General features: G+C 45.1%; 1 protein-coding gene across 5 annotated transcripts in view; it reads left to right on the forward strand.

Moving 5' to 3' along the window:
• SCAF11 (SR-related CTD associated factor 11) overlaps window positions 1-10,879 on the forward strand; it is a 41,227-nt gene extending 30,348 nt beyond the window's left edge. For all 5 annotated transcript variants that reach the window (XM_052669136.1, XM_052669131.1, XM_052669134.1 and 2 more), the window contains 5 exons: window positions 473-2,974; window positions 4,420-4,763; window positions 6,987-7,205; window positions 7,645-7,764; window positions 8,102-10,879. In XM_052669136.1, the coding sequence (XP_052525096.1) occupies window positions 473-2,974; window positions 4,420-4,763; window positions 6,987-7,205; window positions 7,645-7,764; window positions 8,102-8,230 (3,314 nt within the window). In that variant the 3' untranslated portion in view covers window positions 8,231-10,879. The remainder of the gene's footprint in view (window positions 1-472; window positions 2,975-4,419; window positions 4,764-6,986; window positions 7,206-7,644; window positions 7,765-8,101) is intronic.
• The last annotated feature ends 4,195 nt before the right edge of the window (window positions 10,880-15,074 follow it).

Genomic DNA, 15,074 nt, shown 5'->3' on the forward strand with positions numbered 1-15,074 from the left:
TCTTACTCTAGTACTGAGTTTCTCTTCTGTAGTATTGAGCTTCACCTCCATAATGTTAAGTCTTCACTGACAACAAGGCCTGCACACAGGAATGATGGGAATTGCTATATGCTAAGAATATCAGATAGTTACTTTTACTTTTGTAATGGTTTAAATGCTGACCGTATTTGAATATCATTCTTGCTTTATCAGCAGTGGTTTAATTGTGAATGCCGTTATTGTCCATATAGCCATGTCAGTGCTGCTGCTGAAGTGCATTTCCCGGTGCCTAATACTTGATTTTTGTTAGTCTTATTCTGTTCTGCACTGGGGTGGGCTTGATTTTAGCTAGGTAAGCTGTGGCAGCAGTTCATACTGTACTGTATATTGTATTATTTGATAACATCCGTTAAACAGGAGTGTTATGTTATGGTCTGAATTGTATTTGTGTAACTGTTTATTACCAAGCATTAAGATATTCTGCTTTTATTAGAATCTTTAGGGAAAGGTTATGCTGTTGCATGCACCCAAGAAGGAGAAGAGAAAAAGCAAGCATCAGGTTCATCTGGCACGAGGGGAGGTAGAAGGAAGTCTGCTAATGCTACTCCTAGAAGAAGGTCTGCACGGAACACCAAAAACGAGCCCCTGAGTCAGTGTCGGAGCTCACCTCGATCAAGCAGTTCTGGGTGCAGCGCCCCTGGTGGCAATAATCCACCTCTGAATAAATCCTTTTTGGAATCAGAGAACGTTCTTCCCAAACGAAAAACAAAAAGAATAGGTAAACAACGAACACCTCTGGCTAAAAAGAAACTGAGAAGTTCTGCACGTTCTGAAAAATCATCCAGTGATTCCGTTGATGATGATGATGCTGAGTCTGAAGCGGTTCTTACAGTAGATAGAGACCAGCAGTCAGATAACGAAAGCAGTAGTGCAAGCCTTCCACAGAAAAATGATGCAGAAACAGAGTCTGCTAATGGATTAGAAAGCTCTAATGAACATGCAGAGATTGAGGAAACTACAGGAGAACATGAGGAAGATACTTCTGGCAATGGTGACGTAAGTTTTTCTGTCCAAGAATCTACAGTATTGACTTTAGGAGGAGAAAGTCGGGAATTTGAAATAAAAGATCTTAATGAAAAAACCATAGAACTTGAGAATCAGGACGACTGTAAAAATGCTCCTGAACAAATGGAAACAGCGACTAGCCCCAGAGATAAACTGTGTGACCCTGCAACATCTGAAAATTTACATGAGACGTTGTGTAGTCCTCAGGAAGAATTAATTGAGAATATAAATACAAAAATACATAAACCAATAGCTAGTCCAGAAAATGAATTACTGGAACATCCAGAGACTTTGGAACAAGATCAGCCATTAGAGAGCCCCAGAAGCAAATTGCATGAGCATATAGAAACCATAGAAGTCGATGATGCTAAGGCAGATGAAAAGACAGAAGTGGACTGTGCAAGTACAAATACTCAAGACTTTGAAAGTGATAAAGACAAGGAACCAGACAGGTTAATATGTAATACTTCTACAGATGCATCAGAGCAAGCCTTAAAAGAAAGCCCCATGCCAGAGTGTGAAAAGAGCAGAACTTCAGAGTCACTGACGATAAATGCTGAACGTAAGCATTTTGGTGAGGATAACAATGAAATGATACCAATGGATTGTGACTCATTTTGCAGCGACCAGAATGAACCTCAGATTGAACAGTTGCCACCAGCTGAAAGTGTAGAGCAGGGAAAAATGGACTCCTTACAGTGTGATGCAGCAAATTCTGCATCAGTTTCAGGATTGTCTGCTGAAAAAGATGAAGCTATTCACCAAGAAGGAGAGTGTCAGTCAGAGCCCAAAAAAGAAAAAAAGACTCGAACGAGACGGTCTCGATTTCATTCACCATCAACAACTTGGTCTCCTTCCAAGAAAGATGGCAGGAAATCTCAGTCACCATCTCCTAAAAGGGAGGTGACCAGGGAGAGGAGTTCCCGGTCACCCAAGAAAGAAACTGTTGGGGAGGGAAGGAGATCCTTATCTCAGTCTCCAAAAAGAGAGGCACTCAAAGATGAGAGAAAAACACCATCTCGATCTCCCAAGAGGGAAACTGTCAGGGAAAGCAGGAGGTCATCTTCTCGGTCAAGAACAAGGGATTCATCTCCAAGACAGAAGTCTAGATCTCGAAGCAGCGATAGAGATTGTCAGAGAAGGGATCGTGACAGAGAGAGAAGAAATAGAAGATGGTCCAGGTCCCGGTCCAGGTCCCGGTCACGATCTAGGTCGAGATCACAGTCAAGGACGAGAAATAAAGGCTCTTCATTCTCTAGAAATGAGAGGGATGGTCATTCACCTCGTTGGAAAGACAGATGGGCAAATGACAACTGGAGGAGTCCCAGAGGGAATGATCGGTACAGAAGAAGTGATCAAGAGAAACAGAATGAAAGTCTAAAGGAGAAGGACAGTATGGAAAAAAACAGTGATGTTCAGTGTTCTCCAGACAAGCGGAGGAATGATTGTCCAGACTGGGTAATGGAAAGGATAAACTCCATTCCGGAGGTCAAGAACAGAGACAGACCTCATTGGGAAGACAGCAGACATGATAATTCAGGGCAGTCTTGGAACAAAAATTTTGGTTCAGGTTGGTTTCCAAATAGGGGGAGAGGTCATCGTGGCAGAGGTGGGCGTGGAAGAGGTGGTTTCGCATATGGAGACCAAAGTGAAAATCACTGGCAGAGTAGAAAACCTCTCTCAGGGAACTCAAATGGTTCTGGGAATGAAGCTACAAGGTTCTCAGAGCAGCAGCCATACAAGCGTAAGAGTGAACAGGATTCTTTCGATACGCCTGCTGATAGATCTGGGTGGACATCTGCATCCAGCTGGGCTGTGAGAAAGACTTTACCTGCTGATGTGCAGAATTATTACTCAAGAAGAGGACGAAACTCATCAAGCCCACAGTCTGGATGGGGAACTAGACAAGAGGAAGAGACACTTGAACAAGGTACGCACAGTTTTGATACAAAGCTTAGTCAGAGATGCAGTAGATGAGTAAAATTCTAGTCATGTTGTTCTGTTAGTTGATCAGTTCTTCAAAATTGGGGGTGAATTCATAGTAATTTTGATGTCAGAATCTTGATGGCTTTTTGATTTTCCTCCACGTCAGAGTTTTTGTGTTGCTTACAGACTAGGCATCTAAAGAGTACAACTTTAAATCTTCTTGGCTGAAAGCATCCTGTTCATGGTCACTTTTAGCATCTGCCTGCTAATAAGTTATCCACAGATCATTAGCATTCTGAAGTAAATGGTAGATGTAAATTGTGATCAAAAATCACAGAGTCTGGCTCTGAAGGCAACCTGAAGGAACTTGCCCTTTCCTATTGTCATGTGGCTTTGCCTTTGGTTTTTATCCATTTTTATCTTATATGCCAGCAGTGGTGTTCTTTTCAGAGGCAACTTCATCAAAGGCTTCTTATTTTGAGGGAACTTTGTCAACCTTCAGTTTGCTACAGGAAAATATATCAAACCTTTAATTGCAAGTGTCGTGATTTTGCAGACATTATTTTCCATAGTTTAGTCATACTAATCTTTTTTTTTGAATCTGAGCTCCAGGTGAGAGTACTGTCTCAAAGCTGGATGAAACACACTTGATTGGTATCATGACCTGGTCCTGGGCAACATGCTGTAGCTGGCCTTGTATAAGGAGGGTTGGACCAGAGTGAAGCGTCAGGGCTTAAATGCTGATCCCTTTGAATGAGCTGAAAGGATTCCTCAGGGAAGGGATTCTGAGGGAATGAGAAATGGATCTAGATTTAGAATCCCTTGTCTGTAGCTCAGACCTCGCTGCTTGACTTTTTAAAAGGCTCACTGCTTATACCTTACACTGAAACTTTTTATCTGCTGTTGAAGGTAAGGTTGAAAAAGTGAAGTGATTTTTAAGAGTATCACCCCCAAGAGGTTATTTTTACTTGTAGGCTTTACCTGTTGCACCATCACAGGGCTTTCTAATAACCTTCTGAGTATTGGCATCTTTCAGAATTGGTTGACAGTGCATGGACAAAGGAGAGCTAAAAGTAACGTATCCAATAGCATGAAAACTAAACAGGTTCTGTTGTCTTTCTGTTTTCTGGGGAGGATTTTTGTTTCGTTGTGATGGAATAATGTATTGGCTGAGCTGTGGGAACAATTAGAATGATGGGAATTCAAAATGCAGACCTGCATAACAAGGTGACCTTTTTTTAGACTCGGAAACTAGCACTTAGCTCAGTGATGTGTCTGTGATGAGTGCTGTACAGCAGTGTGATGCACTACCTGTGAAATACTCAAATAGAGAACTCTTTTTGGAACTCTATACTTAATGAAGATTTCAGACACCTCGTTCCACGCTTTACTTTAGAAAATACAGATTTTCTACTTCATATACTGTCTTTTTTTTTTTCCTTCTGATAGATCCAAACCTCAAAGACCAAGGCAACCAGCAAAGTGATGGTTCTCAGTTACCAGTAAATATGATGCAGCAACAAATGAATGTAATGCCGCAAGTGAATGCACAGCACCAGCCTATGAATATGTTTCCATATCCCATGGGTGTCCCTCCTCCTATGATGAATATGCAACGAAATCCTTTTAACATCCCCCCTCCAGTGCCCATCCATCTCCATACCGGAGTGCCTCTCATGCAGGTAGCTGCTCCCACTAATTTGTCTCAGGGATTGCCTCCGCCTCCACCTCCACCCCCACCATCTCAACAAGTCAACTACATTGCTTCACAGCAAGATGGAAAACAATTGCAGGTATGCTTTATCAGAAGCCATGGGAAGAGCACTATTGCAGTAACATCCTTAAGGGTTTCTTAAATGTAATGCTACCTACTTGGTAAACTTATACTTGCAGTTTCTTTCTCTCTTGCCTGTCTTCTCTCACTCCACATCAGATTTTAAGTAGAAGTATCCATGAGAATTTGAGTTGTTAGGGGACTGTAGCTTTCAGATAATAACATAGCACCACAATTGTTTTGTTTGTGGTAGTGAGATGTTCTAGGTGGTGATGGAACACTGAAAATGCTTCTATATTGTCCATTGCCTTTTTCTCCTTAAAAGTCAGTATTTCTAGCTTTGGAGATGCTTGAATCCCCCTTCTGCATCGTGTAGAAAGTAACCTCAACCCCTTTGTTGCAATGCTAATCCCTTGGTTTGTTGTATGAGCAGAGGGAAGTTATCAAATACTTCATGGCATCGATTTGTTCCACGCTTCCATTCTCCAACTGTCACTGTCTCAGCAGCTCAACCACCCTCAGCACCACCACATTTTCTGTTCTGTTTAATCTTTTGAGCCTTTTTGTTCATAATTTTCAGGCTTTCTTTGGTAGATTTTACTTATCCCTTCTTGCAAGATTCTCCTGCTGCTGGTTGCCCTGTTTGAGACCTAACTTTTGTTTCATTACTCAAGTTTCAAAAACTCTGCTGTGCTTGGGCAGATCAGACTGTGACCTTTTTGTGCCTTCCAAGATAACTTAAAACATCCTTTGTGTACATTAAGTCCTCTTGTAGACAGCTGTTCATATTAAGAACTTTTGTATCAGGGAAAGGAAAACGAGCAGCTTCCAAGACAGTGAATGGCTGTGGAAGGAGGTCTGTGTGGTGTGTGTGTGTGTATATATGTGTATATATATACATATATGTATATATGATTCTTAAGGGCTTCACTGAGGTTTGTCCTTCCCTTCTGTTGCAGGCCACCTGCTCTAACCTAAAATGCTTTGCCCTGCATTACAGTTAGAAAAGGATGTTCTAGAACAATGATTTCTAAACCTGTTTTCATTAATGCCTGAAAATTTGGCATGTATTGATAAATTCTTAACATCATAATGTTAAAAGAATGCTGCTGTTAACCATGCATGTATTCAGAAAGAAAAGTTCCGTGGGAAATACTGAGTGGGGTTACAGGCCATATGAGATGCTCGAACAGTGAAACAACAAGGTGCTCTTTGAACTAAAACGCCTGTAGATTATTTGTTGGTTTCATTTGTGCTGTCTGTAATTAAAATATTTTCACAGTTGGAAATTCAATGCGCTTAATCACCGAAACACAAGAAGCCAGAACGTGTTTTGTGAACCACTGTGAAGCTTACTGTCTAGTGGAGCAGTAGGCGCAGCTTTGTGAAGATTGTGTATTATCCCAACATGCAGGCATTTCTTAGGAAAGCCATTGGTTTATCTATTGCTGTTCTCTATCAGCAGTGCTCACGGTGCCCTTTGGTGATGTCTGGAAATGCACGGTCAATGGCTGTTCCTTAAGAATAGATACAGGTGCTTCAAGGAGCAGCATTTCATCCCTAGCCTTGAGTAGACAGTGGGTGGTGACACGTTTGACATTCCTGTAGAAGTTCAAGCTGGTAATGAACATGAAAATAAATACTTTCAAAGCAGCATCATTATCATAGAGTCATAGAATCACAGAATGGTTTGGGGTGGAAGGGACCTTTAAGATCACCTGGTTCCAACCCCCTGCTACAGGCAGGGACGCCTCCCTCTAGACCAGGTTGCTCAAAGCCCCATCCAGCCTGGCCTTGAGAGCTTCCAGAGAGGGGGCATCCACAGCCTCACTGGGCGTGATTTGTTTTTTTTTAATGTTAATCTCAGGTACAAAATAGGGACCTCCTTTTCACTCCAGTGACAAATAAAGAGATTCTGTAGCCATAAGGTTCCTTCAAAATGATTAAGGCCATCCACGCCTGTTTGCAGAGTATTTTGTCACTTGGGATCTCTATGAGAGCCAGAATCCAGCTACTGTAGCAGTAATGATGCGGATGCCTTACTTTTCAAGTTTTACTTTTTTTTCTTTTGAGTAAATTTGATATTATTTGCATATTTTCCAGAATAATGAAGTGTGCAAATGACCTGATGAACCAAAGCATGTGGTATTGATGCTTTTTCAGTAGCTGCTGAAACAGGTGGAAGGGTACATTATCCTTCGGCATGAGAATGTTTTAACTACCAATAACCTTTTAAAAACAGGGTGTTCCAAATGCTGCTCATGTAAGTAATAACATGAGCACTCCAGCCTTGCCTGCACCAGCAGCAGTCCTGGGAAACGTGGGAACTGTTCAGGGACCAACTTCTGGCAACACGGCGTCATCGAGTCACATCAAGAGCTCTAATGCAACTGTGCAGTTGGGAGAAAACAAAGCAAGTGTAACAGTGGAAGCCAGTGCAGATAGCTCAAAGAAGGACCAGGCAAGTTCTCAGTGTCTGTATTTATATATCTACATGTGTGCATGTGTAATATGCATAAACATATGCAATATATAAATTTTTTATATACTGAAGCTATGGTAGCACCTCCTGTGTATATCCCTTAATGCACCTCATCCTGTCATCTGTGTGATACTCTGTGACAGCTCTGGGCTGTAACCAACCAGCAGCTGTGTCTCCTTGTCATGCAGTCTTATTTAAAGCATCTCTATTACAAATATTTCTGTAATTGCTGTGGGACAACATTCCATTCTTAATAAACACAGGCAGCTCTCACAAGTGCTGGAATTTGAGTGAGGGGAGCATAGTTTTTTAGTCCTCTGTAGTAACCTCTGTCTGATAAATGTTGTGATTGATAAATTCATATGTAGGCATTGAAAAAATAATGCTCCGGTTTGTGGGCTTGTTTTTTATTTGTCAGAAATTGCTAATTCAAGAAAAAGCAGCACAAGAAGTCAAACTAGCAATTAAACCTTTCTACCAAAATAAAGACATCACTAAGGAAGAATATAAAGAAATTGTGCGGAAAGCTGTAGATAAAGTAAGTGATCTGTTTTTAAAGCATGAACTGCGTGTGTTCCAATTGAGGTTGGCTTGGGTTGGATTTTCTGACCATGTGGGAGCAGCTCGTTGTTGCGAGGGAGAGCAGGGAAACTAAAATGACCTTTCTCCATTCACGTGAGCTTATCCAGCTCGTGGGATCAGAGCTCACTTATTGTTTGGAGGAGTTCAGCAGGAGTTGGGAAATAGTTATTGGTGAAGTTTTGGCGCTTTCCACGGAGATGCTGAAGCCCTGGGGTGCTGGGAAAACAAATACTGTGCAGTGAGGGCTGATTGCAACTATTTCAAGCTTTCTTTTTCCTTTAAAACTGTTGTAGGTTTGTCATAGCAAGAGCGGAGAAGTTAATTCTGCCAAAGTGGCCAATCTGGTGAGGGCCTACGTAGACAAATACAAACACTCTCGGAAGAAGAACGCGGAAGAGGCGGTCTCCTGTGAAAGGAAGTGATGTCGTTTCAGTTTGTAGTGTTGTTCTCTCTGCAAAGTGCAATTTCATCATGAACCGTTAGCTGAGAATTGTTCACGGCTGTGCTTTGAATCTGGTTTTGATAAAATTATTTTTCATGTAGTATATAATGTTTTGTTCTGAAGAAATACAGAGCTGCAGGGCGACTTCTTTATTCCTTTTGAAGAGCAGATGTCTGAAAAAGGAAAAGGTGTAAAGAAGAATCATTAGGAATGTATGATTGTGTGGATACTTAGATGTACAGCGTTTTGACTTCAATGGCAGTGCATTAAATTAGAAATTGGTCTGAATACGTTGATTTTTGGAACAGGGATGTACAGTACCTCTAATTGGTCAGATGAAGGGGGAATTTTTTGTTTTGATTTCTCGGTAATAGCAAAGATGAAATAATGTATTGCCTCGACAGATACTTTGAGCGCTAACTGGACAGGCTGACCACAGGGCTCTCAGCGTGTATATAGAAAGCACATGGAGTTGTCTGAACAGCAGAACTGGTTGGGTTTTAAAAAGAAAAATCATGAACAGTAGAACTCAGTGCCCCAACTCAAGGGCGCTGCCTATCTGTTGTAACACCAAATAAAAGTTATGCTGCTTGGTTTTGTTTGTGAACTTCTTCCATTTGTTGCAAGGTAGTGGGATGAACTTGATGAATTTTTATGTGCTGAATGCCTTCAATCACCACACACCAACACCCTTAGCTCATGCCTAATGCTGCCCTCAGCTAGCACAGCAACAGGGAGCTTCTGTGCTGGAGCTGCATGTTCAGGCACACCAACTCCTTGTTTCTTCAAGCAAGACCAAGGAAAGTTGCGGTTGGTTCCCAGGCTCCTGCCTGATGGGAGGCTGCCAGGGGTGCCAACCTGAGCTGTGCACTGCTTCCCTTTGTGAGCTAAGGTCTGGAGCATGGAGCACCACTGGAAATGCACCACCTTAAGTGCACTGGCTTTTATACTTCCCCAAGCACTTTCTCTAGAGAGGTCAGTGGAGGTACACAGGCATTCTGAAAGCAGAGTCATAAAATGTGCTAAAAGGATGCTTTCACCTAATGAAGAGCACGTGTAACTTGGAGTGCAGCAGTGAGGGTTGATGAGATGAATACAAGCTCCTTTGGGGGAAGACAGCTTGGAATCCTTCCAGATTTGGTTATGGAAGAGGGCTTTCTCTGAGCTCACTCTGAGAGAGAAATGCTTTCCTCAGGGAGAGGTGCTGCCGCCAGCTCAGCGCTGCCCTTGGGCCGGGCTGTGTCCCCTTACTGGGGGGCTGCTTCACCAGCAAACAGACAAAGCATCAGCTGATGGTTCTGGTAGATTGTCTTCATAGCCAGTAGTTCCCCAAATTACCTTTTCTTCACAGAGAGCTCATCCTGACCCTCTAAGTAATTTCTGTGGAAGCCTGAAGATGAACTTAAGGGAGATACAGCTGTAAAAAAAATAGTAAGTGATGTTTATCACTTAATTATAACTTTCTACAGACTTAATGAAGCCTTTGACTGTCTATATTTATTTTTGTGTGCCTAAGTAAAAATACTATGTAAATTAGAAAGTGATATAATACATTTTCTACAGTCAAGCCGGGTTTTAGACTTTTCAAAAGACTCAGTTTTACACTGTGGAAGCAATTTGTATGAGCTCTTGAGCTGCTTGAAGCTAAACTGGGTTAGCACTTTTGAGAAATGTAGCAGATTATTGCAATGTCAGCCCTGGTTTATCACACCACGTGTACTTATTACGTTTTACTTTGGATTTGGGGAATTTTAATGACTTTTTGTATCTTTATACAGTCGAGCCTTACTATGGAGCTCCTTTCAGGAGCCGTGTAAACGTGTCTTTCTTTTCTTATAAAGGAGAGGTGGAAATTGGGGGGGGGAGGAATGATGGAGGACCTGAGCTGTGGACGTGGGCTCACTGATCCTGTTTTGCAGTTCCTGCTGGGCTGTGAGCTGCCACGTGCTGCCATCTTGGTGGGCTGGTGGCTATAGTGATGCTCCACTGTATTTCAGCATGAAGAATACGGGATAGATTGGATCAGGAACTTCACTTTGTACAATAGAATATTTCAGAACTTGACAGAAAAAAAATATGCAATTCATTGCAATTTTTATGCTGAATTTTTTTTAAAAGCAAACGTATTGCCTTAATGCACAGACTCTCCTACTTTTCCCAAACAGCAGTACGGTCTCTGTTGAGGTGACTGCCCATGAAGGCGTGTACATGAACCTCGTAGTCACGTTTCTGTTCAAATGGTATGAGAGCTGTATTTCTATTTATTGAAAGCCTTGTACTGAACTCCTGCATGCACTGATACTGAAGGTGAGCGCTGGGAGCGCGGAGCCCAGCCCTGCCCTCTGGGATGTCCGGAACTCATTTGCTCCAGAGTGCCATGAGGAAAATGATTACAGAACTGTACTTTCTGTGAACTCAGGCAGACCAGGAGGGTTTTCCCTCCGCTCCTCTCACTGTCTCACTGTGCATGCTGCTTGAATGTCTCATCCTGAAGATGTATCCTAGGAGCACAGTGGCTGTCCGGAGTTTCTGTACGGTGTTTGTAGCATGAGGCTGGAGTGCTGTCTACTGAAAAAAATCACTAGTTTTGTGTAGTGCTTAACATTTTCTAATAAATTCTTTCCACTAAGCTGTCAGTACTCCGTGTTTGGTCTTCAGTGGCTCTGGCTCATAGTTTACTGCAGAAAGCAGCATTATGAAGTACTGCTACTTCTGTGCATATTCATCTTGTTTTATGTTGTCTGGACTCCTCCTCACATCTGGTTTGTTTTCAGTTGGTCTGAGACCTTTCTGCTTTGTCTACCTGCACGTGCTGCAAGCTGAAGACGAGTGCATGTGGCAGCATTCATTTGCCACACGTGCTGCGGTGATGACAGTTCTTGGCAGATGAGGATGGGACTGCAACCAGCCAGGCCCTGCCCTATACGTGAGGAGAGCTGGAAGAGCTGCCCAGGTAGAGACCTTGGCTTGGCTTGGCTGGAGCAGCCGCAGGGGAGCCCTGCAATTCGTCTCCTATCCACAGTGGTAGCTTTGCTCCAAACATTTCATTGCTTTCCAGGACTGAGGCATGGCCCCAGTTCCATGCAGACATTGTCACACGGTTTGTGAAAGAGCCAGCTCACCTTTTGGAAAACTTAGAGCCCCATTGTTGGACAGTGGCTGTTAACGTCTGGGTGCAGCTGTGGTGGAAACAGCTTGCTTGTGTTTACTGAAAGTGCACTAATAAACAGGCAGGGGGGCTCACAGAAAAAGCACACTGCTGTGACAAGCAAGAATGGAAAAGGACACAACTCAGCAGCTTCACTGGGGGCTGGGAGTTGTAGAGGCCCAGGCTGCTAAGGCTGAGAACACTTCAGAAAGAAGGAAGGGCCAAGAGCCACACGGTGCGTGGCTGGGGCTGGGCTGGGGCTGCTGCTCCTTGGCTGCAGGAGGGGTGGAGATGCGTCACACAGGCGGGGGGGTGGTCGGGGTCACTGCAGCAATGGAAGGCAAACAGCAGGACATTATTGCCAAGAAAATATAGTAATGAGGAGGAAAGTAAGTAAATGGACTGTAGTTAATTAAGAATTAATTGCCTAAATTGCAAATCTGTCTTATTTCCACAAACCTTCCTGGGGCCATATCTGTGTCAGATGTACTGACGGCACAAACTGCCAATTCGGCCATTGCTGCAGAGAGGGTTTGGTACTGATGAATGCCCAGCTATGCCAACGGGTGTATTTGTACAGTGTGAGCACAGGGAGGGCTCCTGTACCGACTGCAGGTTGGCCCTGCATGGTGCTGTCAGCAGGACCCTGAGGGAGAGCCACAGCGATCCGGTCAGCGCCCATTAGCAGCAGAGCTCCTTGGATTACCTCAGCCACTGCAGCGCTTGGTCACAGCAGTGGCAGAGCGCATCACACAAAGTGCAGCTGTATTGCTGTCCTGATGCCAACACCTGCCTGCCTGCCTTTCAAACCGGGCCGGCGCTTTGCTGACAGGCTGTGGCTGTGCCCAGTCAGGCTGCCAGCTGCTCTACTGGCACAGGTGAAGCACAGCAATGTGTATCAAACATAAACGTTGTCTGCAGTGCCTGGGTTTCCTCTGCTGGGAGCAGCTCAGTACCTTTGGGCTGCCTGGGTGCCTGCAGTGAGCAGTGCTGGGTGCACGTCACCTCCAGGCCTCAGGTGGCAGATCGGCATGTTAGGATCGCCCCCTCCCTACTCGTTACATCCCTACCCATCCCTGTCCCTGGTGAGATGTGCAAAATCTCCAAAAATACAGACAGGAGAAAGTGCGCAGCAGGAGAGGAGGAGGAGGAGGGCGCCCAGGCTTAGATTTATAGGACCATTAATGTTGGAGAAGATCACTGGCATCACCAGTCCAACCCCAGCCCCTCCCCATATGCCCACCAGCTGTGTTGCTCAGTGCCACATCATCTACACAGTTCTCAAACACCCCCAGGGGCGGTGACTCCACCACCTCCCTGGGCAGCCCATTCCAGTGCCTCACCACTCCTTCTGAGAAGTTTTTCCCTTATATCCAACCTGAACCTCCCCTGGTGCAACTTCAGGCCCTTCCCTCTCCTTCTATCGCTGCTACCTGGGAGGAGAGGCCAACACCCACCTCACCACGTTCTCCTTTCGGGGAGCTGTACACAGCAGTAAGGTCTCCCGAGCCGCCTCCAGACTGGCCGATCCCCCCAGCCGCTCCCCATAAGACCTGTGCTACGCACAGTGACATCCCCAGGGCCTCAATGTCTTGCAGTGAGGGGCCCAAAACTGAGCGCTGTGCTTAAGGTGCAGCCTCACCAGTGCTGAGTACAGGGGTGCACTCTGGGGAAGGCAGCCAAGGTGACGGCTACCAGGCCGAGGACGTGGCCCAGGGCAAGGACAGAGCTCTGCTGCTGCTGGATGTGAGCAGCTGGGGCTCAGGCAGACAGCACTGAACCAAACAGCCCCACACAGCCTCACGTATTACAATACCCACAGTCATCAATAGTTTAATCAAAAAATGGGAGCAGTAGTAAGGCAGTAAGCAAGATGATAGCCTATTTCAATAGTTGAAAAGAACTTACAAGCAGCAGCTTTCAAAATAATCAGTCAGTGCGGCATCTATGAACATTCAAAACAAAACGAAATCGTCAGCCCATAGGGAAACAGTAGCACAATTCACTGACTGCATAAAAGGAGTTGAACCCACAGGAAGGCACAGGCTGGAATCTGAACTGGCTTTGCAGCTCTTTTTCTAATACAACTCAGCCGCAGCCCCACAGTTGCCATTGGGAAGCTGTGAGGCACCACAGCAACGTGCTGGGTCCCACAGTGCACAGCCATCAGAGCCAGGGTGGAAGCGCAGAGAGCACTGGCTGCAGGAGCCAACATCAAAGAATTTTGAGAGCAGCCTGTCATATAATTAGTCCCAAAATGCTGCAGAAATTATACCTATAGCCACTATATATATATATATATATATGTTTTTTATGAGGACTATAAATCAAAACTGGCTGGGGATTCCTAGATGCTTCCATGTAACAGCACAAGGGAGGGACGAAAACAACTGGGAAGTCAGAGCTGCTTCAGTTTTGGCACAGTGGGTTTTACCACACTGCACATTGGCCAGAATGTCTCTGGGGTTTATGGCAGATTACAGACTTTAAGCTGTGAGGCTACACAATCCTCTTAGGCCAGGGAACACAGAGCAGAGCTTGGAGCTGCAGGCACTGAGCAGCACGGGGATGCAGCCAGAGCAGCATCCGGTCCAGTTCTTCATCACTCCCAACACAACCTGACAGCATGAAGATCTGCCCTGGCAGACCTCCTGAGATGCAATTCCAAAGGACGTGGTGATGGCAGTCCTTCGGGGCAGCCTTCACAGAGAGCCTTCGGGGCAGCAGGAGCCCTAACGGCAGCAGTGGGACGAGGGCACAACTTCAGGCAGGAGAGCAGCTGCCCATAGGTGGGTAGAATGAAAATCCCAACAACAATAACAAATCCCCCCCCAAAATGCAGCTGGCAGGCTGCCCACCTGTAAGTTCCTCATAGGGCACCTCACTCAGCTGCTGGAGACCCTGCCAGGTACATTCTCCCCTTCTGGAGCTTACAGCTACACTAGGCTGCATTTCTTCCCATCTAAGGCTAAAAGTCATTGGTTTATCCTTCTGAAGGTGTCAGATCAGATCACACACTGCTGATCTCATCATAGACATGCAGAAGCCAAGCACAAATGGGCACAGCAGAGTGAGAAAGAGCAAACTGTAATGCAGCCATGTGAAGGACAGCAGAGTGCTCCAACCAAGTGGCTTTGAAGCCACGTCAATTTCAGAGCATATGATCCAACCAGTAGCACCATGAACAGGCCACTGACCATCTTTACTGGTTCACAGGCTCCAGGCCAGCCCTGCAGGGAGCAACTGGTGGCATGGTGATGGTCTGGGGGAACAGTGCATGGAGAGAGAGGTGGGTTGGTACAGGCACCCCCGGCTGCTGCACATCATCACACGGCAACAAACACCTGGTCTGCTGGCCTGTGAGGGCAGCGCGGTGATCTCTGTGTTAGAGCAGATGAAGCAGCTCCACACTGCTGGAAGTCTGCAGTGACATGAGCTGAACCCAAACCCCAGTGTGCTTCAGAGCTGGAGGGCGAAACCACACCTGGCAAGAGCAAGTGCAGGAAATGCTCCTCTAGGAACAATAAAAAACAAACAACTTGTAACTAAATAGAAATAGAACACTTTGAATTTAGCATGTGCCCGGCTCCAGCCCACAGGGAAACAGGCACCAACTACCACCAACAGCCACCGAGTCAGCCCTGTCTTCACAGAGCACAGGAGGAGCACCAAAGCA

The sequence above is a fragment of the Tympanuchus pallidicinctus genome, unplaced genomic scaffold, assembly GCF_026119805.1.
Source record: "Tympanuchus pallidicinctus isolate F22 unplaced genomic scaffold, pur_lepc_1.0 scaffold8, whole genome shotgun sequence".
NCBI lineage: Eukaryota > Metazoa > Chordata > Aves > Galliformes > Phasianidae > Tympanuchus > Tympanuchus pallidicinctus.